At 41.0% G+C, this 26667-nt stretch overlaps 1 protein-coding gene across 1 annotated transcript in view; it reads left to right on the forward strand.

Annotated features, from left to right (window-relative positions):
* ifih1 (interferon induced with helicase C domain 1) overlaps positions 1-24643 on the forward strand; it is a 118773-nt gene extending 94130 nt beyond the window's left edge. Inside the window, exons 7-16 of the mRNA XM_059966449.1 lie at positions 1623-1828; positions 5516-5632; positions 7639-7762; positions 11832-12050; positions 14327-14583; positions 16221-16370; positions 19364-19525; positions 22343-22533; positions 23515-23608; positions 23705-24643. Coding sequence (XP_059822432.1) covers positions 1623-1828; positions 5516-5632; positions 7639-7762; positions 11832-12050; positions 14327-14583; positions 16221-16370; positions 19364-19525; positions 22343-22533; positions 23515-23608; positions 23705-23881 — 1697 coding nt within the window. The 3' untranslated portion in view covers positions 23882-24643. The remainder of the gene's footprint in view (positions 1-1622; positions 1829-5515; positions 5633-7638; positions 7763-11831; positions 12051-14326; positions 14584-16220; positions 16371-19363; positions 19526-22342; positions 22534-23514; positions 23609-23704) is intronic.
* Positions 24644-26667: the final 2024 nt, after the last annotated feature.

The raw sequence follows: 26667 nt of genomic DNA on the forward strand, positions 1-26667 counted from the left end.
TATACTGCTCCATGAATCCAAGTGTTCTGATTCATTTCAATAAACAGAAAAGGCTCAAGCTCGTGCTTAACCCAAGCCCTTTTAGAGATTCTGTCCAATGTCTTAAGTGGACATAAAAATTCTCATGGAAACACACATAAAATGCTGAAGGAATTCAGCAGATCAGGCAGCGTCCACGGAAATGAATAAACAGTTGACGCTTCTTCAGGACGCTCATGGCACCATTTGAAAAGCAGGGTATATCCCTGTTGTCTGTTGCTAATAACTGTCTCTTAATCACAGTGGTCAGAATTAGATTATTTAGTCACTACGATATTGCAGTTAGAATTACACTGTGTGCAAGTAAGTTATAATGACTTAGAGTCATAGAAAGGTACAGCACAGAAACAGGCCCTTCAGCCCTTCTAGACCGCGCTGAGCCATTTAAACTGCCTACTCCCAACAATCTGCACTGGGACTGTAGCCCTCCATAACCCTGCCATCGATGTACCTGTCTAAACTTCTCTTAAACATTGAAATCGAGCTGGCATTCACCTCTTGTGCTGGCAGTTCGTTTCACATACAGCCCTCCGAATGAAGAAGTTCCCCCTCATGTTCCCCTTCAACTTTTCACCTAACCCATGGCCTCTGGTGATAGTCCCACCCAACCTCGGTGACATTTATTATGACATTTCAGTGACTGATAATAGACTCTGGTTTCCACAGTTAGATTCTGCTTATTATTCTTCCCTTGTCATCACACTTTGATATATTAACAAACAGTGTGTCAGTCAGGGTGGGTATTTAAAATTTGTTTTCCTACGGCAGAGCTTCGGAATCTGACTCATGGAGTTAGATTTTCTGTTTGCTAAAATGAATGAATAGAGTATCTAGCAGTGTAAACTTGTCTCCATACCAGATACCACCCTCACTTCAAAATGCTATTGAAACTACAATTGGGCTTATTGAAAGGCAGAGCAGGCACAAGGAACCATCTCTCCTCCTCGTTGTCCTGTTCCTTGTGATCTACATTCTTTCTAATGTAGGCTGTTCATTTTCCAGATGAAAACAAGTAGGTGACAGTTGAAAGTGATTTCTGCTTTTCCATAGTAAAGTGGATAGAAAAGGCTGACAGTACGAAGGTTTCACTCGTGCTCCCAAGTCATGTCAAGCAGTTTGTAGTTGATGAAATGCTATTGTATAGTTTAAATACTACTGGAATTTACATAGAGGAACACCTCACAGAAAGCTGGCAGACAAATCATCAGTTCACATCATTTGTTTTGTTTGTTCATTTATTTATTCATTCATTTATCTATTATCTATAACATTAAAAATATAATGCCAATAATATTTTTTCTATTCAAAACAAATTGAGAATCCTGAAGACAAATTACTTTTCCACCTTCGAAGTCAAGGATTCCGAATCTTTTTAATGCTGTGGACCCCTTCCATTAACCGAGGGGTCCATGGGCCCCAGGTGAAGTAATAATCCAGTGGAATATAGTATAGACAGAAAATGTAATGAATTCAGTGTCAGGTGTGGAATCTAAACCTCCTGGCTGTGAGGACAACATATGTTTTCCTACTGCCCACAAAAGGCCTTATGCTTAAAAGTAACATGAGTTCTTTCTTCTTAACAGATTTCTCACTGATAATAATTGACGAATGCCACCACACTCAGAAGGAAGGAGTGTACAAGAGCATAATGACAAGATACATCGAACAAAAGTTGAACAATAAGAAAGAATCTGTAGCGCAGCCACTTCCACAGATTCTTGGACTAACAGCATCACCAGGCGTGGGCGGTGCAAAGAAGAGGCAAGGAGCAGAATCACATATTTTACAGGTAAGATTCTGCATTTGTTCTCATAGTTATAGAATCATACAGTGTAGAAAGGGCTACACTCCCACAATGATTACAAAGCTCTCCTTCACCAAACTTTTGGAAAATCAGATCACTCTTTGATCCTGCTTTTGCCGATGTACAGGCAGAAGCTGAAACAAGAGGCAGCCATAGTTAAAACCGTCCACTGTTGGTCCAACCAATCGGCCTCCATGCTGCAGGACTGCTTCGATAACGTCGACTGGACTGTCTTCCGAGATGAGGATGTCTCCAAGTTCACGGATGGAGTCACTTGCTTCATCCAGATGTGCATCGACAAAGCTGTCCCCCAGAAGTCGGTCAGGGTCTTCCCAAACCAGAAAGCTTGGGTCAGTAGTTCCATGTGAGCAGCACTTACAGCGCAGCATCAAGCTTACCTCGCTGGTGATCAGTTAGAGCTCAAGAAAAGCAGCTGTGATCTGCGCAAAGCTATCAAGCATGTGAAACAACAATTTAGGGGGAAGATTGAGTTAAGATTCTCAACAAATAGCACACGTGACGTGGTGAGAGCTGCATAACATCACAGACTTCAAAGTCAAACATTGTGGTGCTGCCAACATCGCGGCCTCTCGCCCAGATGAGCTCAATCACTTTTACACTCAGTTCAATGTTGCTAACTCTGAGCCTCCGAGGAAAGCCACTGCTACAACCTGCAACCTGGTATGCAGGTGTTTCCAACGAGTGGACAGTCACAAGGCTGCGGGACTGGACGGCACCTAGGGTGAGTACTCAGGATGTGCACAGCACAACTAGCAGGTGTGTTTACTGACATTTTAAATCTCTCCCTCTCCCAGTGTAGAGTGCCCTCCTGCTTCAAATTATCCACCATTATCTCAGTACCAAAAAGGACCAAGGTAACATGTCTGAATGACTGGCGTACTGTCGCACTCACCTCAGTAATAAGCAAATACTTTGAAAGGCTGGTCAAAGATTACATCTGCAGCTTACTACTACCCAAACTGGACCCCTTACAATTCGCCTACCAATACAACTGAAAGATGCTTATGTGAGAATGCTGTTTTTGGACTACAGTTCAGCATTCAACACCATAGTTTCATCTAGGCTCGACAAGAAGCTCAGAGTCCTCAGCCTTGACCCTGCCTTGTGCAGCTGGATCCTGGACTTCCTGTCAGATCGCTAGCATGTTGTAAGAGTGGGCTCCCTCACCTCTGCCCCTCTGACTCTCAACACAGGAACTCCTCAGGGCTGCATACTGAGCCCTCTCCTTTACTCCCTGTATACCCATGACCGTATCGCCACCCACAGCTCCAATCTGCTAATTAAATTTGCCGATGACACTACATTGTTTGGCCTTATCTCAAACAATAATGAAGTGGCCTACAGGGAAGAAGACATCTCTCTGACACTGGTGTCAAAAAAACAACCTCTCCATCAAAGTCGCAAAAACAAAGGAGCTGGTTGTGGACTACAGGAGGATTGGAGACAGGTTTACCCCTATTGACATCAATGGATCTGGGGTTGATAGGGTATACAGCTTCAAGTTCCTTGGCATCCACATCACCAAGGATCTCATGTGGTCTGTACACACCAGCTGTGTGGTGAAAAAGGCACAACAGTGCCCCTTTCACCTCAGACGGTTGAGGAAGTTTGGTATGGGCCCCCAAATCCTAAGGACTTTCTACGGGGGCACAATTGAGAGCATCCTGACTGGCTGCATCACTGCCTGGTATGGGAACTGTACCTCCCTCAATCGCAGGACTCTGCAGAGAGTGGTACGGAGAGCCCAGCACAGCTGTAGATGTGAACTTCCCACTATTCAGGATATTTACAAAGACAGGTGTGTAAAAAGGGCCCATAGAATCTTTGGGGACCCAGGCCATCCCAACCACAATCTATTCCAGCTGCTGCAATCTGGGAAATGGTACTGCAGCATAAAAGCCAGAACCAACAGGCTCCAGGACAGCTTCTTCCACCGGGCCATCAGACTGATGAACTCACACTGTACTCTATGTTACATTGACTGTTCTATTTATTATAAATGATTATAAATTACTATGACTGCACATTGTACAATTAGATGGAGATGTAACATAAAGATTTTTACTCCTCATGTATGTGAGGGATGTAAGAAATAAAGTCAATTCAATTCAATTCAGTATGAAATAACAAGATAAAGAATACTTAAAGAAGGACCATTGGTCGTGGAAACACCAGAAATAGAATGAGTGTGGTTATCCTCTTTTGTAGTTTCACTAAATGTTAAGACCTGCAGGTCTACCCCACTAGCGAGTTGCTTGATAGTGGTGGAGCTGAACCATGTTACCACCCGTTACAGGAAGGCGTTGGAGGCAGTGAACTGTCGAACCAGCGGTGAAAATGATTGCCTTGGTCGTTTTTCTTGTAATCGCCTGTTGGACATGAGGAGTGTGTGGTTTACTCGTTCATTGGAGAGACCAACGGCAGGGGAGCTGCATGGCCTTGGTTGTTGTGCAGACCAGGCCCTCATTCCACAGGGTCACCTGTTGCAGCTCTCTGGGAAGAAGGAGTATGGTTGAATGATAAATAATCTTGAATTTAAATTTTTTAAAAAACCTCTCTCACCTTCTTCACTGTCAACAATTTCAGCAATTTTCAAGTCAGTCACAGATTTGTTAATCCTGTCTCCCACATTCATGCCAGTAAGAATACAGATACTTAACCTTTTAATTTTCTGCAATTGTTTCCTTTACTTATATTTCTTAATTATCACTGTTTATTTCTTTCCTGAGGTTTACAGAGTAAGGTGCTGCTACCTGCAACCAGTCAAAGATACAGATTGTATAACTTTTCTTGAAGTAGGAGACCCACTAGTACAAGTGCTGTCTATGGCTGAGCATGGATGGAGTGTAGCTACTTCGTGTAGGCTGGAACGAACTGTTGTTCAGACGGGGTTCTTCTATAAATCAGTGACAGCCAACATGACGTCGTTAAGGACAAGAAGTCATATTCTTAATTACAAACAAGCACGATAAAGAACATCAGATGTGGGCATATGGTTGTAACTGAAGCAGGTTGAAAGAAGGTAGAGATGGTTTGTTCAGTGGGCCAAATATTGCAACTGGAAAAGTTTGAGGCAATGCATTTGCGGAGGTACCCCACAAGGGATGCACATTGTGGAAGGATATTGAATGGTGTGAAGCCCCAGAACTCATATCACTAGGTTCAGGATCATTTATTGTCCTTCAGCCATCATGCTCTTGAACCAAAGGGGATAAATTGACTCACCCATCAATTAAATGTTCCACAACCTGTGGACTTGCTTTCAAGGACTCCTCATCTCACGTTCTTTATTTGTTGCTTCTAAATTTATAATTGTTATTGCTTTCATTTTGTATTTGCACAGTTTGTTTTCTTTCGGTTGAACGTCTAAGTTGGTGTGGTCTTTCATTGATTCTAATAGGTTTATTGGATTTATTGAGTATGCTCACAAGAAAATGAACCTCAGGATTGTCTATGGTGACATATCTGTACTTTGGTCATACATTTACTTTGAACTTTGAAGAGGTAGTGAATCCTGGCTCAGTTTTAGCTTTCAGTGAGAGGCATAAAGGCACTGCTGAGGAACTACTGGAAGAAATTAATCATCAAACAACAAATCAACTTCTTATCTGAATCTAACTGACACACTCTTGCTCCTTTTTAATTCTGTAGATTTGTGCAAATCTCGATGCTAGTAAATTAATGACCGTGAGGACTCACCAGGAGCAACTGAAGGACCAGGTGAAAGATCCAGTGAAGAAAGTAGAGGTTGCTGAAGAACGAGCTGAGGTACTTCTGGTATTATTGCTAAAAGCATAGAGGTGCTTTTGTAATCAACATTAGTTACAACCCTTTCTCCTAAGGTGTGGCAGAATTACTTATTTACTTTATTGTCACCAAACAATTGACACTAGAGCGTACAATCATCACAGCGATATTTGATTCTGCGCTTTGCGCTCCCTGAAGTACAAATCGAAGTAAATAGAATAAAAATTTAAATTATAAATCATAATTAGAAAATAGAAAAGGGAAAGTAAGGTAGTGCAAGTCAGGTCTGGATATTTGGAAGGTACGGCCCAGATCCGGGTCAGGATCCGTTCAGCAGTCTTATCACAGTTGGAAAGAAGCTGTTCCCAAATCTGGCCATACGAATCTTCAAGCTTCTGAACCTTGTTCCGGGGGGAAGAGGGACAAAAAGTGTGTCAGCTGGGTGGGTCGTGTCCTTGATTATCCTGGCAGCACTGCTCCAACAGCGTGTGGTGTAAAGTGAGTCCAAGGATGGAAGATTGGTTCGTGTGATGTGCTGGGCTATGTTCACGATCTTCTGCAGCTTCTTCCGGTCTTGGACAGGACAACTTCTATACCAGGTTGTGATGCACCCTAGAAGAATGCTTTCTACGGTGCATCTATAAAAATTAGTGAGGGTTTTAGGGGACAGGCCAAATTTCTTCAGCTTTCTCAGGAAGTAAAGGTGCTGATGGGCCTTCTTGACAGTGGACGCTGCTTGGTTAGACCAAGTAAGGTCATTTGTGATATTCACCCCGAGGAACTTAAAGCTTTTGACCTGTTCCACCTGTGCACCACCGATGCAGATGGGGTCGTGCAGTCCGCTACTCCTTCTGAAGTCAACAACCAATTCCGTCGTTTTGCTGACGTTGAGGGATAGGTTATTGTCTTCGCACCATGCCACCAGCTTTTTAATTTCCTCTCTGTACTCAGACTCATCATTACCCAAGATACGGCCTACAATTGTGGTATCATCAGCAAACTTATATATTGAGTTCGATGCAAACTTGGCTACACAATCATGGGTGTACAGTGAGTACAGCAGGGGACTGAGTACACAGCCTTGTGGGGCACCGGTGCTCAGAGTGATTGTAGAGGAGAGCCTTGGGTGAATTGTTTGGTTTTGGACTTGATCTAAAATATAGCTGCAAATTTCACTTGCCTGCCGAGTAGGATTCCTCCATCCAGACAGTCTTTCCCAATCGTGACACCTTATGCTTCATAGTTTATATTCTACATTAACTTATAGGGGTACCACAGTAAATAGTGGTTAGCGCAAACCTATTACACTCGGGGCATTCCGGAGTTCAGAATTCAATTCTCTACGTTCTCTCTGTGAGCGCATGGGTTTCATCCGGGTGCTTCAGCTTCCATAATACAAAGACGTACCGGTTAGTGGGTTAATTGGTCATTGTAAATTGCCCTGCGATTAGGCCAGGGTTAAAAAGATGGGTTGTTCGGCATTGCAGCTTGTTGGGTGTAAAGGGCCTGTTCCGTGCTGTGTTGGTAAATAAATAAATATTCGGTCACACCCCTAACAGGGATATCTTCCGTGGAGATGTAATCCAAGATTTAATATCCAAGTCCAATTTGGCATTGAAAAGATTAAGAAGTTCCTTCCTTACGCTAGTTTGTTTGATTTTAATATCCATTTTCCATTTACACTGTAATATCTACAGTAGCAACACTGAGAAAGATACAGCCCTGGAACAGCAATCAAACCTTTTCCCTTACTCCGGCTTTTTGTCTGATTCATTCTACATTTCCACTTAATATCAAACAATACTTTCAATATCTGTCGTGCTTTGTATTGTCCGGGAGAACAATAGCTATCTCCCATAACATATTTCAGTGCTGTTCTTGGAAGGCCTGATCTATGTGAAAGCAAAAGTGGCACTGTCAGTGCAAATGCATGACCAATATTTCAAGTGTCACACTCAACAGGCACTGCAGATCATGGAGAATTTATAAAGAAGCTGCAACTAATGTGATATTTGTGTATCTTAAAGGATCCTTTCGGCTGCCAGATCAAAGACATGATGACGCAAATCCACAGCTTCATGAAACGAAGCGCTGATTCAGACTTTGGCACCCAGTCTTACGAGCAGTGGATTGTTCAAAAGGAGAAAACAGGTTAGATGATGTACAGTTTGTGATTGTAAGACATTTCATTAGTATAATCACTTGTGTGACTCCAGTCCGTCCTCACCCAGTCTGGGTCTGTATGTGACTCCAGTCCGTCCTCACCCGGTCTGGGTCTGTATGTGTCTCCAGTCCGTCCTCACCCGGTCTGGGTCTGTATGTGACTCCAGTCCGTCCTCACCCGGTCTGGGTCTCTATGTGACTCCAGTCCGTCCTCACCCGGTCTGGGTCTCTATGTGACTCCAGTCCGTCCTCACCCGGTCTGGGTCTCTATGTGACTCCAGTCCTTCCTCACCCGGTCTGGGTCTGTATGTGACTCCAGTCCGTCCTCACCCGGTCTGGGTCTGTATGTGACTCCAGTCCGTCCTCACCCGGTCTGGGTCTATATGTGACTCCAGTCCGTCCTCACCCGGTCTGGGTCTGTATGTGACTCCAGTCCGTCCTCACCCGGTCTGGGTCTCTATGTGACTCCAGTCCGTCCTCACCCGGTCTGGGTCTCTATGTGACTCCAGTCCGTCCTCACCCGGTCTGGGTCTCTATGTGACTCCAGTCCGTCCTCACCCAGTCTGGGTCTGTACGTGACTCCAGTCCGTCCTCACCCGGTCTGGGTCTGTATGTGACTCCAGTCCGTCCTCACCCAGTCTGGGTCTGTATGTGACTCCAGTCCGTCCTCACCCAGTTTGGGTCTGTATGTGACTCCAGTCCGTCCTCACCCTGTCTGGGTCTGTACGTGACTCCAGTCCGTCCTCACCCAGTTTGGGTCTGTATGTGACTCCAGTCCGTCCTCACCCGGTCTGGGTCTCTATGTGACTCCAGTCCGTCCTCATCCAGTCTGGGTCTGTATGTGACTCCAGTCCGTCCTCACCCAGTTTGGGTCTGTACGTGACTCCAGTCCGTCCTCACCCAGTCTGGGTCTGTATGTGACTCCAGTCCGTCCTCACCCGGTCTGGGTCTCTATGTGACTCCAGTCCGTCCTCATCCAGTCTGGGTCTGTATGTGACTCCAGTCCGTCCTCACCCAGTTTGGGTCTGTACGTGACTCCAGTCCGTCCTCACCCAGTCTGGGTCTGTATGTGACTCCAGTCCGTCCTCACCCGGTCTGGGTCTGTATGTGACTCCAGTCCGTCCTCACCCGGTCTGGGTCTGTATGTGACTCCAGTCCGTCCTCACCCGGTCTGGGTCTGTATGTGACTCCAGTCCGTCCTCACCCAGTTTGGGTCTGTATGTGACTCCAGTCCGTCCTCACCCGGTCTGGGTCTGTATGTGACTCCAGTCCGTCCTCACCCGGTTTGGGTCTCTATGACTCCAGTCCGTCCTCACCCGGTCTGGGTCTCTATGTGACTCCAGTCCGTCCTCACCCGGTTTGGGTCTCTATGTGACTCCAGTCCGTCCTCACCCGGTCTGGGTCTCTATGTGACTCCAGTCCGTCCTCACCCGGTCTGGGTCTGTATGTGACTCCAGTCCGTCCTCACCCAGTTTGTGTCTGTACGTGACTCCAGTCCGTCCTCACCCGGTCTGGGTCTCTATGTGACTCCAGTCCGTCCTCACCCGGTCTGGGTCTGTATGTGGCTCCAGTCCGTCCTCACCCGGTCTGGGTCTCTATGTGACTCCAGTCCGTCCTCACCCGGTTTGGGTCTCTATGACTCCAGTCTGTCCTCACCCGGTCTGGGTCTCTATGTGACTCCAGTCCGTCCTCACCCGGTCTGGGTCTGTATGTGGCTCCAGTCCGTCCTCACCCGGTCTGGGTCTCTATGTGACTCCAGTCCGTCCTCACCCGGTCTGGGTCTGTATGTGACTCCAGTCCGTCCTCACCCGGTCTGGGTCTAAACGTGACTCCAGTCCGTCCTCACCCGGTCTGGGTCTCTGTGTGACTCCAGTCCGTCCTCACCCGGTCTGGGTCTGAATGTGACTCCAGTCCGTCCTCACCCGGTCTGGGTCTCTATGTGACTCCAGTCCGTCCTCACCCAGTTTGGGTCTGTATGTGAGTCCTGTCTGTCCTTATCTGGCCTGGGTCTGTATGTGGATTTTTAAAAATCGGTTGGCCATCCTTTATTTCTTTTCCTTTGAATTCCTTACCTCACATATTTACTTCATTTTTAACCACTGTAGTTGGGTTTGTATGATGTCATTTTGCTTGTATTTGCAAGCTTTAGATCAGGGGTTCCCAACCTGGGGTGCACAGACCCCTTGGTTAATGGTAATCTCCATGGCATAAAAACAAGTTGAGTATGCATTGTAAGATTGCTGTACAAAATTAAATACATTAAGTAAACTTTGAGAAATCTAATCAAAAATAGTAAAGAAACCTTTGCTTAGTTATTCTGTTCCTGCTGAAGTAAGCCTTTTATATAGCTTGTTCTTCTTGTATGTTGCCGTCAATATAGGAATCCCAAACCTAAAAGAACCTTTACTTTCTTTGTATATTTAACTAGCAAGTTGCAAACAGTTTCCATGATTCTTTCCCAGGATCTAGATGACCTGTATAAGGCATTAGGCTAGCAACATTTGGTTCTGCCTTAATCCAATCAACCATCAACCCTCAGCCGTCAGGCTCTTGAACAAAAGGGGATAACTACACTCATTCTATTTCTGGTGTTCCCACAACTGATGGTCTCACTTCAAGGACTCTTAATCTTGTTATTGCATGCTTTCATTATTTATTGATATTTATGTATATATTTGCATTTGCATAGTTTGGTCATTGATCTTCTGTACAGTTTTTTTTCTGTGGATTTGCTAAGTATGCCCGCAGGAAAAAGAAACTCAGGATTATATGTGGTGAAGTTTATGTACTCTGATAATAAATTTTACTTTGAATTGTTGAACTTTGAAAATAGCAGAAATAAAACAGAAATTGCCAGAGACACTCAACAGGTCAGTCCTTTCTTGTGGAGGGAGAAGGAAAGTCAGATGTTCAAACCCTTGGCAGCTGAAATGCAGAGCAAAGATATCTTTTCCCTGCATTATCTGTTCTTCATTTCCAGCTGGATTTGTTTACAGGACTGCCTTTATTTTATGAAAGACGGCATGCTTTTGCACTGAAAGTTCAGAAGAAATTGCTCAGGAAATTATGTTAAGATATGCGCTGCAAGCAATCAAGAAATTGGTAGGATATTGTGTACAAGTTCAACAAAAGTCATCAATAGGGAAGTGATTAAATATTTGAGGAAGGAGATTTAGTGAATTGAGGAAAGATCAAGGAGTATTTTGATAAATGTGACAGCAATTATTTTTACTTAAGATAAGCAATGTGTGAAATGCACCCACAGTCAATCATAAACCACTTTGTCGCCCAAGACGTGCAGCCAAATAGGGAAACTAATCCTCATTGGTTTTAGAGGGTAAAATCCCACATAGTAAAGCAGCAAACCAAGTTTTATTTTTCACCTGTACCAGCCCCCTCTGACCTCCTTTTTCTGTTGATAAGTTAGTGCTTTCGCCTTTCAGTACCTGATGCCAAAGAAAGGGCTCTGTGCTCAGTTGTTTGTGATTTGGAATTTAAAAATGGAATCCTAGTTATCATCGGAGCCTAAGCTGGGAAATTACATGCAGGCTCCCCCTGAAGCAGATGGCCAATCTAGTTGGTATTCATGAATGGCAGATGGCAAATCAGAAAGCAGCCTATATGTTCAGTATATGAACTTATGGCATTTTTAGACCCCTGTCTAACTAATAATTGATCCCCAGATAATCGACTGTCCTGTAAAGCAGATGAACTGAGCTACTCATTCAAAACAAAACTTAGCTTCGCTTTGAAAAATTGGGGACATTTTTAATGACTTTGTGGTTGAAAGAGTTTCAAATGCTATTTTGAACAGTATGCAGTATGAACGTAAGCGTACGTTTATACATGTGGGACTGAGGTCTTACAGGAGAATGGAGTTGAGATGGAAATAGATGAGCCATGATGAAATGGTGAAGCAGACTCGATGAGCCAAATGGCCTAATTCTGCTCCTATATGGTCTCATGGATGGCTACTGTTTACGAAATGTTTGACTAAGTTGCACTGTAAATTGATGTATAATGCAGAATTGTTTGTGCTATTAATTGACACCCTCAGGAGCAAAGACAGAGGATCGTAAGCTACGAGTCTGTGCAGAGCATTTAAGAAAATACAATGATGCTTTGATGATTAATGATACCATTCGGATGATTGATGCGTATAATTATCTCATGGACTTCTATAAAGGCGAAAGAAGGAAAAAATATTCAGAAGAGGAGGAGGTACCGAAGTCAAAATTGGATGACACTGATAAATTTCTTCTTTCCTTATTTAATGGTAATGCATTTTTACATTTCACGATGAATTTTACTGACATTTCAGCCATTTTTTATGCAACATAATAACTTAGAGGCCCTGTGAATTCTTCCAAAATGAATGGTTTTGTAACAGGATTTATATAAAAATACCTCTCGAAGAGATAAAACACTCATTGCGGACAAAGCAAGCACTGAAGTTTGTAGACCTCATCTGCTGCAGGAACTCAGTAGATTGAACATTAGATGTTTGGGTCGAAAACGTTGCATCGATGTTGAGAGTGGAAAGATGAGAGAGCTATTAGAAATAGCAGAACAGGCAAAGTGTGGAAGGTCAAGGCCTCTCCATTCTTGGTTCTGATGCAGTGTTTTGACCTGCAAAGTCAAGGGTTCCTTTCCACCAGCAGATACTGTTTGATTTCCTGAGTTTTCCAGCAAATGGTTTGTTGCTCCGGGTTCCAGCATCTTCAGTCTCTTGTGTTGCTCACTTACTGATTAGTGTTCACAACTTTATGTAAACTTATCATACAGTAATTCATTGTCTTCAGTCATCTCCCCAGCTGTATTTATGAGAAAGAAGGCAGGATATGGTTTTATTTTCCTTTATAAGCCCCAGTTCACCAAATAACCTCAGGAACTGGTAGAGATCACTCAGAGGTAACTGCCCCTTTATTTCCAATGCTTGATATTAGCTGTCTCAAGTTCTTTATCATTATAATACACCCTGAGAGGAATTCTTAAGAGTCATAGAAAGTTCTGCACAGAAACAGACCCTTCGGCCCATCTTGTCCATGCCGAACCATTTAAGCTGCCTACTCCGGGAGCATAGCCTTCCATACCTGTATCAAACATCTATGCTACCTATCCAAATTTCTCTTGAAACATTGAAATCAAGCTCGCATGTACCACTTTCACTGGGAGCTCATTTCACACACTCAAGACCCTCTGAGTGAAGGCGTTTCCCCTTAAACTTTTCACCTTTCACTCTTACTCCATGACCTCTGGTTGTAGTCCCACCCAATCTCAGTAGGAAAAGCCTGCTTGCGTTTACCCTATTGTTACCCCTCATAATTTTGTATACCTCTATCAAATCTCCTCTCAATCTTCTGCGTTCCAAGGAATAAAATCCTAACTTATTCAATCTTATAAGGCAGGTCCTCCTGACAGGCAACATCCTTGTAAATTTTCTCTGTATTCTTTCAACCTTATTTACATTTTTCATATAGATCAGTGACCAAAACTGAACACAATACTCCAAATTATCTTTGAGGCCTCACTTGGAGCATTGTGGTCAGTTTTTGACCCCTTACAAAGGATGTACTGACACTGGAGAGGGTTCAAAGGAGGTTCGCGAGAATGATCCCAGGTTTGAACGGGTTGTCATATGAAGAGCACTGTATGGCTCTGGGTCTGTATTCACTGGAACTCAGAAGAACGAGTGGTGACCCAGTTGAAACCTATCAAATGTTGAAAGGCCTTGATAGAGTGGATGTGGAGAGGATGTTTCCTATGGTAGGAGAGTCTAATACCAGAAGGCACAGTCTGAAAAAAAAATGGGCATGCTTTTAGAACAGAGATGAGGAGGAGTTTCTATAGTCAAGAGTGATGAATCTGTAGAATTCATTGGCACAGGCAGCTGTGGAGGCCAAGTTATTGGGTATATTTAAGACAGAGGATGACGTATTCTTGATTGCTCAAAGCATAAAGGGATATGGGTAGAAGACAAGAAATTGGGGCTGGGGGAAAATGGATCAACCATGATGAAATGGCGGAGCAGACTCAATGGGCCCGTTAGCCTAATTCTGCTCCTTTATCTTATGGTCTTAGGCCTTGCCAACATCTTATACAACTTATGATTATAACATGAAGAGGCAAGATTCACAGGAGAATCAGAGTGCAATACAACATATACAGAGTGCTTTTAGCATATGCCAGTACAGCTAACCAACTAATTCCATTTCCATGATTATCCTCTGTAAATCTGTTTTGCATGTCTTGTATCACCTGAGAACTTCTGAAAATATGTTCTGCTTGCCCAAGTGCAAGCTATTACAATATGCTTAAAAGAACAGTACTTTTAATTTTAATCTCTGGATTCTCCTAAGGTTCTGTTTTTATTTCATATTCCTAGCCTTTGCTGTGTTGTGTACCCTACATAATAATGTTACATATCAGCACATTGAAGGGCATATGCTATGATAATGAAGAGTTTCACTCACTTTAGGGCATTGTTTAGAATTCGAGAGCAGATGTGGGTGCTCTAACATGATAGATTTTTTTCTTTAATTCCCCTTTCAGATCAACAAGCCAAACTTCAGAGTCTTGCTGGAATGCCTCAGTATGAAAATGGAAATCTGACAAAACTACGAATAGCTATACTTCAGGAATTCACTAAAAACCGAAATTCAAGAGGCATCGTATTTACAAAGACTCGTCAAAATGCACATGCTCTGCACGAGTGGATTGAAGAGAATGAGAAATTTAAGGATGTTGGAATTAAGGCACATTACTTAACTGGAGCTGGCAGTAACAGTCAGTTCAAGCACATGACTCAGGTATACCTTCCTTGCATTTGTTACTTCACAATGATTCTACGTCAACAACTTGTGCCTTTACAAGTATTACAAATATTATGCCTTTAACATAGCTCAGGTCTCAGCTCCACTGTACAGAAATTTAAAGGACAAATAATGATAGTAAAGTCTCAACCGGTTGCAATCAGAGTCAGAGTCATGTTAACTTAGCAGCAGCTGTATAAAGCAATACATAACAATAGAGAGAAGAAAGAAAAGAAGTATATATATTAAACAATAAAATTAAATAAGCAGTGCAAAAATAGGAAATAAAGTAGTGAGGTAGTGTTTATGAGTTCAATGCCCATTCAGAAATCAGATGGCAGAGGGGAAAAAGCTGTTCCTGAATCACTGAGTGTGTGTCTTTAGACATCTGTACCTCATTTCCGATAGTAGCAATTAGAAGAAGGCATATCCTGGTTTGTGGGTGTCCTTAATGATGGATGCCACCTTTCTGAGGTTCTGCTGTGGATGCAATCTCACTGCGCCTCTGTTCAGCTTTGGAGCACCTGGACAACAGCAATATATTTATCAGGCTGCTGTTTAGCGATTAAAGCTTGGTGTTCAACCCCATTATCCCCAGAGTATTAATCATCAAATTTCACAAATATGTCAGTGATTAGTAAACCTGATCTGGAATCTGATCCAAAATTACATAACATTTTTATAGGTTAAAGATCAAAGGCAACAGCAGGATAATTCTGTAGTTACAATGTATCTACAATGCTTCCTCTGAATTGCATATAATTTTCAAATACTTAGAGCTTCACACCAACAAGGAGGAGATTCAGGAGCATTAAGACCCATACTCAGTGTCTTAGGAACAGCTTCTTCCTCTCCACCATCATATTACTGAACAGTCCAAGAAGCTATGTACATTACCCATGCAGTCCCTCTTCTGCTCTATTTCTTTATTATACTTTTTATTGCAAGTTATAGTAACTTTTTAATGTCTTGCACTGTACTGTCACAAAATGTCTTACAACCTGTGACAGTGGTAATTAAACCTCTTTCTGAATCGGATTCAGAACCACTTGGATAGGTGCATGCAGAGTTGGGGGTTAGAGAGCTATGGGCCAAATGCAGGAAATTGCGACTAGTTATTTGGGTATGGACTTGTACCTGTGCTCTATTGCTCTATGACTGTCAAAGCCAGTAAAATGATTCAGATACTGAAAAATTGTTTTGACTTCAGTTCATTGTACTCTGCCTCTTGAATTAATCCCATTGACTTCATTCAAATGATTATCAAAGGAAGATAACAGGGCCCTGAATAGGAATGATCATCTGGACAATTGATTTTGTGGGTCATGGGTTAACAGTGAAGGGTGAAAAGTTTTAGAGGAACACAAGGGGAAACTTTGCTCAGAGTGTGAAACAAGCTGCCAGCACAAGTGGTGCATGTGACTCGATTCAATGCTTAAGAGTAGTTTGGATGGATACATGGGTATGGGTGGGGGGGGGGGGGGGGGAATATGGTCCCAGTGCAGGTCGATGGGAGTAGGCCGTTTAAATGGTTTAGCATGGACTCTATAGATAAGTAACTCCCTACATTCTTGTCATGTGTCAATGTATTGTCCATTTCTAATTTTTTTCATTTAACCTTGCACTTTAAATAGAATGAACAGAAGGAGGTGCTCAGTAAATTCCATGATGGAGAAATAAACCTTCTGATTGCAACAACTGTTGCAGAAGAAGGTCTGGATATCAAGGAATGTAACTTTGTAATTCGCTATGGCCTCGTCACTAATGAGATTGCCATGGTCCAGGTGAGTATAGTGCACAAAGTATAAGTGTAGTCATTCAGTTTTAGTATTTATAAATGTATATTATTTGACTCAGTGATATTTTTCTTAAGAGTTCAATAAACGGGGGAGCTGGTTAATGCATAGGGTGTGAGTCTTAACATTTTTCTACTGAGACCTGGTTAAAACCCATCCAAAACTTGTGGAAGGATCATCATCGAGAAAAAAATAACTAGGAGGTATACGTTATTATATTAGTAATCACACACACAAAGGCAAGGTGGTAAAATTCAAAATTGTGGTAAATTAGGAAAAGCTTCTCTACAGATTACTGGGTTTCCATCTGCTTCATGGGCAAATTAAAATGTCCAGCATTAGAAGTTACTTTTGCCCTGTTTACACCATTGATATATTGCAGTAGTACAATAACTTAGTAAAAGAAAAAAATCTGAATTACCTAATATTCTGATTAAAACTTAATAGACTTTTAAAAGACCTTGGAGCTTTTTTCTTTGAATTTTATCTTCGTAACCATTCTGTGGATGTAGAATAGATATTGCAAGTGGTAGGCAAGACAATTAAGGACTTTTCTTCAGCTCAGCACTTTAACGAAATGGATCACAGCATCCTAGCCCATCTCCATTCCTGCAGCACCCAGCATGAGGATCTTCCGCTATGGGTTACAAGTAAAGGCAGTGAACTTTTTCCACCTTTTTACTTTCGCCTCTGGAATCCCCCCCAAGAAACCATTTTTGTTCCTCTCCCCAGATTTTCATTGCTGCCCTTCGCCGTTAGTAACGTGTATGGAGTCATCTTACACATCAATGCTTGTGATGCATAGCTTTTTCCTTTCTTGATCCCTTTGAGCTATTTCATTGCCTTGCAATCTAAGATGAGTCATACAGTCTTCTCATTCTCAGTGTTAAGAAAACAAATTAGCTGTCTTTGCTCTCTTGTTTATGCAGTTCATTTTCAACCTCACTATTATATTGACATTAACTGTCTTTAAAGATCTTATGTCATTTTTAACACAGGACAATTATTATCTCCAGAATATTGTCCAATTCAAACCTTTCTGTTTAATTAACTTTTCACAACATGTTCTTCACTCCAGATTAACCAAGTGCTTTCATTGCTTCCCTTGTCCTGAATATTAGATCTGGCTTAGTTCTGAACCACATTAATTCCCCTCGTTATTTATTTGTTGAGATACAGCGTGGAATAGGCCCTTCTGGCCCTTCGAGCTGCACCACCGAGGAACCCCTGATTTAACCCCAGCCTAATCACGGGACAATTTACAATTACCAATTAACCTACCAACCAGTCCATCTTTGGGCTGCGGAAGGAAAGTGGAGCACCCGGGGGAAACCCACATGGGCACAGTGAATGTATAAGCTCCTTACGGGCAGTGGCCGGAAATGAACCCAGGCATTGAGCCAGCCGCTAGGCTACCATATTGCTTGATTCGCTGATTTTGGCTTTAAAAGCAACATATGACTGATTCCATGAAATGACTATTTAAGTTGCTTTGAACATTACCCCGCCTCAACTGAGCTCAGCAGTACCTGCAACTCACGTCTGCCTTGCCCTTCCCACCCCACCTGTGAATCCACCTGCAAAAAAACAACAACAAGATCACTAGCTGAACTGCTCACCACTCATCATCATCATCATGTAGCATTCCGTATGATGTAGGCGACCATGGCCTTGATCATGATTATTCTTGGTAAGTTCTACAGAATTGCTTTGCCATCACTACCTGCTGGGCAGTGTCTTTACAAGATGAGTGACCTCCAGCCATTATCAGTACTCTTCAGAGATTGTCTACCTTGCGTCTGTGGTTGCATAACCAGGACCTTGTGACATGCACCAGCTGCTCATACGATCATCCACTACCTGTCCCCATGGCTTCATGTGGCCCTGATCAAGGGGCTAAGAAGATACTCCACCTTACCCAAGGGTGTCCTGCAGGCTAGCGGAGGGAAGGGATGCCTTACCCATCCTTTAGTAGGGGCATAGTTCCACCCCGCCACTCCAGAACTACTCTCAACATTTGGTAATGACTGATAACATTTTGTTATACTTCCACTGTATTCTCAACAGATGGAAGTGGGCCAACTCTGTAAAATAAGGAACACAAGAAGCTACTTGCAAAGCAGTGTAAAACTCCTTGAAAACAACCTGCAGTCAATACATTTTCTCGAGAAGCCATTTATTGTAATGCACACACATTTGTTTGATAATGAGGCCCAAGGTCATTATTAGATGGGTCTGAGCCCAAATAATCTGAAATAAAGATTTTTTTTTTGGTAAGTTCATTGGAGTCAGTTTTGCATCGTTTTACTTTAGGTATTTCAAACTATCTCTTGAGAATGATTGAAAGGAGTACAAATAATGGAGTAGCTTTCAAATTTTGAACAGCTAGCAGATATTAATAATTGGTTGACGTTCTGAAAGCCTAACTGTTAATGAACTTAGCAGGCTTCAAATGTGGTTGGAGCTATCAACAATTCTGCAGTCGGGGAGGGGTTCAGACGGGCTATCCTATTCAGGATGTTTCCTGTCTAACGTGACAACCTTAGAGTTGTTTTCATATCACAAAGCATCCATTTTCATTTAAAAGATTTTTATTTCCTTGAAGAAACAGGCCTTTTAACCACACCTTTCAAAATAGATCCAGCCTGAGATAAAAAGATTGATCATATTTTGTTGTACTTATGCTGCATTCTCAACAGGTGAGAGTCGGCAAACTCAAAACCACCTTTCTCACTAAATTGTTACTTTGACGGTCTACATTTAATTGGGCTACTTATAGAATTATTAATTGAAGTAAATACCAAGGTTGAACCTTCAGTAATTCTCAAAGCAACTTTTCTGTTCATAGAGAAAAATAATCTTAGACTATAAGAGCTGGAAGCAGAATTAGGCCATTTGAGTCTGCTCCCGCTCATTTAATACACCTCTCAACAGCAGTAATCATACTCAATATTTTGATTTACCCTATTGCTTGTTTAAAGGCTCGTGGCAGGGCTCGATCATATGACAGCACTTATGCACTTGTAGCCCGTGAGGGATCAGGAGTTCTTGAACGTGAACATTTAAATGATTTCCGTGAATCCATGATGTATAAAGCGATTCAGAAAGTGCAAGACATGCCAGAAGAGGAATACAAGAAGCAGGTAATATAAAAGAAATATTTAATGGGACAGCATTTGGTATTGATCAAGGTAGAGGAGCAACACCTTGTAATCCATCTGGGTAGCTTCCAATCTGCTGGCTTGAATATGAATTTCACCTTCTGGCAAAAAAAAAATTAACTCCCCTGCCCTCTTCTTCTCTTCCCCTCTCTGGCCTTTTACCTCTTCTCACATGCCTATTACCTCCCCCTGGGTCCCCTCCTCCTTCCCTTTCTCCTATGATCCACTCTCCTTTCCTTTCAGATTCCTTCTTCTCCAGCCCTTTATCTTTCCCACCTACCTGCCTTCACCTCTCACCTTCCTGCTTCCTTCTTCACCCCCCACCCCACCTTTTTATTCTGGCATCTTCCCTCTGAGTTTTCAGTGCTGAGAAAGGGTCTCGGCGCAAAACATCGACTGTTATTCATTTCCATAGATGCTGCCTGACCTGCTGAGTTCCTCTACCATTTTCTGTCTGTTAACTTGGTGTTTTTTTTTCAAATGCATAGTTTTATTCAAAGTTAGTTTCTAAATTTGCCATGTGAAATTTGTAAAATAACCCAGAAAACCTAGTTTAAAATGTGCCTAAATGCTGTAACCAAATTACCTCAGTAAAAACAATTGGCTGAAAGTCAATCACATTGATCTAAACTTCAAAAGCATTGTACATTGCCCCACGTCTATAGTACAGCATGTGCACAGAACTATCAAGGAGGGGGTGACTTTATGCAGTTGAGTTACATTTTTGGAGTGTTACATTAGAGGAAGAATAGTCCATCACGTCTCCACATTTTATGTGAAAATTCATGTACTATTGTAAATTGTGGATTTAATCACTTTGTAGAAATTATTGTTTTATATTGTAATTCAAATCTCTCAAAAAAAATTTAAAGCATCTAGTGGTTGAAACCAGGCATATTTAATGAATGTCAACATAGAAAAAGGCTAGGGAACAGAATAACATCCCACAGGCATTAACTGCAAATCATTTATTTGTAAAATAATCAGAACATTATAACGTGATTTAATCCTCAGCTGTAGAATCAAGAACCAAAACATAAATTGGGTTTTTAGCGGCTTTAAAGTCTGCTTTCTCCACCTGCATTTTATGACTGTCTCTTTGATTAGGCAACCTCACATTTACTTCCAGAAACGTGCTCAACTAATGTGGCAGTTGGCAGTCAAATATCATTATGGATTCAAACCTTACTTTTGACTCCAAAGACTAGTTTAATATCAAGGCAGATAAGATGGTGAATATAGATTCCAAAGCAGCTAAAAGTTGACAATATTTGACCTTTCTGCTTAGCATGTCAATACTTCAGTCAAGATGACATATGTTACACTAACGTCATCACTATTTTTTCCCGTTCCTGTCTGCACGGTAACCAAAAGTTTTAAAAAAAGAACCTTACATTTTTTTCTAGTCTGTCAAATGCTGATGAGCAAAATACTTCATAAACTCTTTCCATCTAATTTAGGTGCATTTCTTTTGATTTGAAGACACAGTTTGTCAACATTATATCTGTCATTGGGTTTTAAACAAAAATTTTAGTATACTCTGGAATACGCTTTTTTTTGGTACGAACATAGTGACTTAAGAATATCCTAGCATTGCATATGAAAGAATGCACCCACACTTTTGGATTCTTCCCCTTCCCTGTGTATGGATGGAAGATTATATATAGATATCAAATATGCAGTGACCATTGTAACATCAATTGTACATTGTTGAACCATTAAGTATTGCCTGTATGCAGCATGAGCTTTGCACAATGCAACAACAGGGTTATGATCTATTCATTGTTATTTAAAAGGGGCAACTTTTAGGCCACCGTCAGGGAGTTTGTGGTGTGGTTTCCAACTAAACAATAGTTTAAAAAGATCACCCTCCCCATCTCTTCCCTGATGTCTGCTCTCCACCTGGTCACACAATTTCCCTTCCAAAGAACTGCTAAACCTGCTCCCTTTGCAGTCCCTGCTGATGAGAACCTGATGGCAGAAAGCTCCCTGTGCAGTTTTTCTCATGCATGGCCTTTTCTACCATATTCAATGACTTGGGAGTGCGCTTGACAGAATAGTGCCATTTGGAGACTTACATACAGCATTGATACACATTTTCAGGCCACATTACAACTCCTAGGCTTATTATTCTGCCCGTGTATAGATTTGAATATGGGTGCACATTGCTCAGGATTGGTCGACATCTTCAAGGAGCAGTGCCTCAGGAAAGTGGCACTATTGGTTAAGCACTGCCACCACCCAGGACATTACCTATTCTCATTGTTACCATCAGGAAGCCTGAGGGCACACCCTCAGCGACTCAGAAACAGCTTCTTCCCCTCTGCCATCCGATTTCTAAATGGACACTGAACCCTTGGACACTACCTCACTTCTTTTTATTTCTGTTTTTGCATTACTTATTGTAATGTAACCATTTAATATACATATATATACTTACTATAATTCAGTTTCATAATATATTTATCGTGTATTGTATTACTGCCGCAAAGGGAACAACTATCAGGACATATGCTGGTAATATTAAATCTGATTCTGATACTGATCCAGAATACAACATTGGGGCCAATTTCAAATATTGTCTAAATCACTTCATTTTTTTATTACACTGAAGAATAATAGTGTGCTGGAATCAGTTCTTAGCCAGTTTAACCATTCTGTTAGGTTTCGATTCAAGCTCAGCTTCAGGTTGGAATAGTCAATAATTGAATTAGAACAAATTCGGATGAAGAACTGTACAACAAATTTTCAAAACAGTTTATGTACTACTTAACAATATTTTTCTTTACTAATCATTAGATAGAAGAAAAGCAATTGCAGAACATAATGGAGCACAAAATGAAAAAGAGGAAAGATTTGGGAAAAAGAATAAAAAGTGATCCTTCTAAAGTGACTTTCCAGTGCAGTACCTGTAGCAGACTTGTTTGTACAGGAAAAGATATTCAAGTAATTGAAAACATGCACCATGTGAATGTTACAGATGACTTCAAGTAAGGTTCATTAAAACTTTTAATAGCTTTACATGAATGCATAATTTTCAATTTTTAATATGTTTTCTCAAAGAAGTCAAACATAATTTTTTAATTTTTTCCTTCATTAAATATTATATTTGATGTAAAATTTCATTCTGGCAGTGGCCATTCTTTAAATGTATTTATAAATCTAGTTTGTAATTCCATACTTGTCTGTTTTAATTTCAGATTTTCTTGCTTATTCTATCTATAACATATAAAAGTTTTGAAATATGGTTCAGTATTTACATTTTCAATGTAAATCAAAATAGTTACTTACCAAAATCAATCAGGTTCATCATCATAATGATTATGTGCTGTGTCATATAGCCATGATTGTTCTTTGCACATTTTTTTACAGAATTGGTTTTCCATTGCCTTCAACTGGGCTGTATCTTTGCAAGATGGGTGGACCCAGGCATTAAAAATAGTCTTCAGAGATTGTCTACCTGTCAGTGGTTGCATAACCAGGACATGGGATATGTATGCACTGGCTTTGGGGGGGGTGGGTCTAAGCAGATGCTACATCTTGCCCAAAGGTGTCCTGCAGGTTCATTGAGGAAGGAATGCCTTATACTTCCTTTGGTAGAGAGATGTTTCCATCCCACCATCCTTATTGGGGTGTCATTTTTATAATATTATAGCCATTGCGACTCATGAAGTTTTTGAATTTTAAACCCTCAGTTCAGCAAGGATAAAACTCTTGGTGAAAATAATGTTCTGTATAATACTTCTTCACTTCAAAACTGACTTAGAAGACAAATTCATTATTTATTGTTTGATATTAAAATATTTTGTTAAATATTTCACAAAATATTTTCATAGCGAACTTTTTAATGCTCTTCTTACTGCTTGGCACAATTAATGTAATGCCAGCAAAGTTGTGTGCTTTGACTAAAGTGATAAAATTTATTTCTTTCAGTCTTAAATATGAATTTAATTACCCATCTGTCATTGCAGAGATTTGTATGGAGTGCGAGAAAACCAGTCCTTGCAAGAGAAATGTCTTGATTACCAAACAAATCAAGAGATTTTTTGTAGGAGCTGTGGTCAGGTAAATGAAATTTAATTTGATTTTAACAAGATCAATTGATAACTGTTTAGTTGCTCAACAAAGTCTTAACGTATTTCTGCTTTCTTTATTTCAAAGTCTTGGGGAACAATGATGGTTCATCGTGGAGTGGATTTACCTTGCTTGTCAATCAGATATTTTGCTGTATGTATCAACGAGAAGAATTCTGAAAAAAGTACCTATAAAAAATGGAGGGACGTTCCCTTCAGGCTACCTAATTTTGACTATGTCAAGTATGTTGAAAGCCACAGATAATATTTCTAATAGCACTTTCTAATGTCATTTGAATATTGACACATTTTGCATTTGCTTTAAACCAAATATTCATTAACAATTATATAAATTGTGATCAGAAGAAGGAAATATATTGGCCCCATGGTCTTCTTGATTTAATTTCCTTTCATTGTTAGCAATGCAACGTATGTTTAAATGTCTGCACTTACATGGTACTTGTAAAATATTTCAATGCTGTAAATTGTATTCTGACTTACTTAAATATAACACAATCATGGGCTGAAAATGCGATCTAGAAATCATTAAAAGACTTAATAGGGCGAGTAGACCTAAAATCGGCTTCTAATCGGATGGACAGGCTTCATTTACTTGCAGCCAATAGATAATACCCAGTGTTCTCAGAATAGTACACTTGGGGTTTTATATAAAAAACTTATGAACTCCAAGATACCCAAGCCACGAGCAGCAAAAATTTGTCTGCTTCTAGTTTAACTGAGTGATGAATGAGTGTCCATGTCACCGGAATGAGCATCTTGTGTATGAGGATGGTTGGGGGGGGGGAGGGTGGTGCAGGATTATAAACCTTCAGAACAAGGAGTGTCTGCCTGAGTGAGACTTACGAATGTGAAATATTGAAATAGCTTATCTAGGAGAGTAAATGATTGGTATGGAAATATGATAATCTGCAGTTGTTTCAGCTTATTCTCTGAGGATATTAATGTATCTTTTATGAGAATGAAAATTAAATATGTTGTGATTAAAAGAAGTATCTTTTTTGAGGAAGTTTTGTTTTTTCTTTCTTGGAGTCAACGTGCAATGAAATACTAATGATCTCAGTTTTTTTTATCAACTACAGCATAACAACATCTTCAACATCTTTCATTCCTTGCTTGTTGAGGGTCAATGAATATGAAAGTAGTCACAAAGGGTAGCCAATGTAAAATACTTTAAATTATAATCACAAAATTATATATAATTGGCACAAAGCAGTGTTGTCTGAAAGCTGTACACGCATCAGACCTAGGTCAGAGATTACTAAAACTTCAATCAGCTGAATAGGTGCTGCGGTGACGAGAACAGATCAGTGTCTGGTGTCTGTGAAGAATCTTTTCACAGTATGATATAATGTTTGGGGCCGTAAAGAAAGTTTTTGGCATATTGAGTACAGGAGATGGAATGTTATGTTGAAGTTGTATAAGGCACTCATGTTGAAGTATTGTGTGCATTTTTGGGTCACCTACCAAAATGGAAAGATGTAAATAAGATTAAAAGATTGCAGAGAAAATTTATAAGAATGTTGCCAGTCTGGAGGACCTGAGTTATAGGAAAGATTGAATATGTTAGGACTTTATTTAGAACATAGAAGATTGAGGGAGATATGGTAGAGGTATACGAAGTTATAATTGAATAGGTTAGGACTTTATTCCTTAAAACATAGAAGATTGAGAGGAGATTTAATAGAGGTATATAACATTATGAGGAGTATAGATAGGGAAAATGCAAGCTAGCTTTTTCCATTGCAGTTGGGTGGGATTACAATCAGAGGTGATGGGTTAAGGGTAAAAATGGAAAGTTTAAGGGGAACATGAGAGGCAACTTTTCCACTCAGAGGGTCTTAAGAGTATGGAATAAGCTGCCTGCACAAGTGGTGCATTGAAGTCAATTTCAATGTTTAAGAGAAGTTTGGATAGGTAGGGGTATGGAGGGCTACTGTCCCAGTGCGGGTTGTTGGGAGTAGGCAATTTAAATATTTTGAAACGGCCTGTTTCTGTGCTATTCTCTTCTATGACTAATACTCTCCATCTCTCAAGAAGCTTAACGCCATCCAAAACAAAGCAATTTTCTGTGGAAGTCTGTTAACCAACCAAAACATCCATTACCCGTGGACATTGGCTGCAGAATGTATGGCTACAGCCAGCATGTTATTCCAATAGCATTTTCCAAATTTGCAATTTTCACCTTCAAGAAGGATAAGGGAGCAGACTCCTTGGGAAACCACTAAGACAAACAGTGTCACTTCAACGTTGTGTCTAAAACTTGGAAGTCCTTACCCAACAGCATCATTAGAGAACAACTGGAAGAATAGTTGCAGTTCAGAAGAGCTTATCACCACCTACCCCGGGACAATCAGGCAAAGGTAACAAATACTGGCCTTGTCAGAAAATCTGGGTCTAAATTCTGCAGCTCCCTAGATAAAAGAACCATGAGAGATGATCTACAGCATTCTTTGAGGGATGTTAGGAATGGGTCGAGCTGGTGATGGCCACCTCCTGAAAATGTATTTTAAACAAGACAGTTGTTCCAACTGCAATCTAAGACAATAGTGATCTTCTCTGTATTTATCATCATCATCATGTTTGATGCAGGTGATCATGATTGTTCTTGGCAAATTTTTCTACAAAAGTGGTTTGCTATTGCCCACTGGGCAGTGTCTTTACAAGACTGGTGACCACAGCCATTATCAATAATCTTCAAAGATTGCCTGGCATCAGTGGTCATATAACCAGGACTTGATATGCATCAGCTGCTCCTATGGCTTCAAGTGACCCTAATTGGGTGGGGCGTGTGACAAAGTAGGTGCTACACGTTGCCCAAGAGTAACCTGCTGGCTAGCAGAGAAAAGGAACACCTTGCACACCTCCTTTGGTAGAGAAGTATCTTGCCCTGCCACCCTGTATTAAATGGTGTTGAATCTCCAGTGGAAATGGACTGTAGTTAATATGATTCCAGAGGTGGGATGGCGAAATGTAGTCTTTCCCAGGGGTATTCTGAGAGTTAAAAGAAGAACACTTTCTATAATGCGTACT

The sequence above is a fragment of the Hypanus sabinus genome, chromosome 4 (assembly GCF_030144855.1).
Source record: "Hypanus sabinus isolate sHypSab1 chromosome 4, sHypSab1.hap1, whole genome shotgun sequence".
NCBI classification, from domain to species: domain Eukaryota; kingdom Metazoa; phylum Chordata; class Chondrichthyes; order Myliobatiformes; family Dasyatidae; genus Hypanus; species Hypanus sabinus.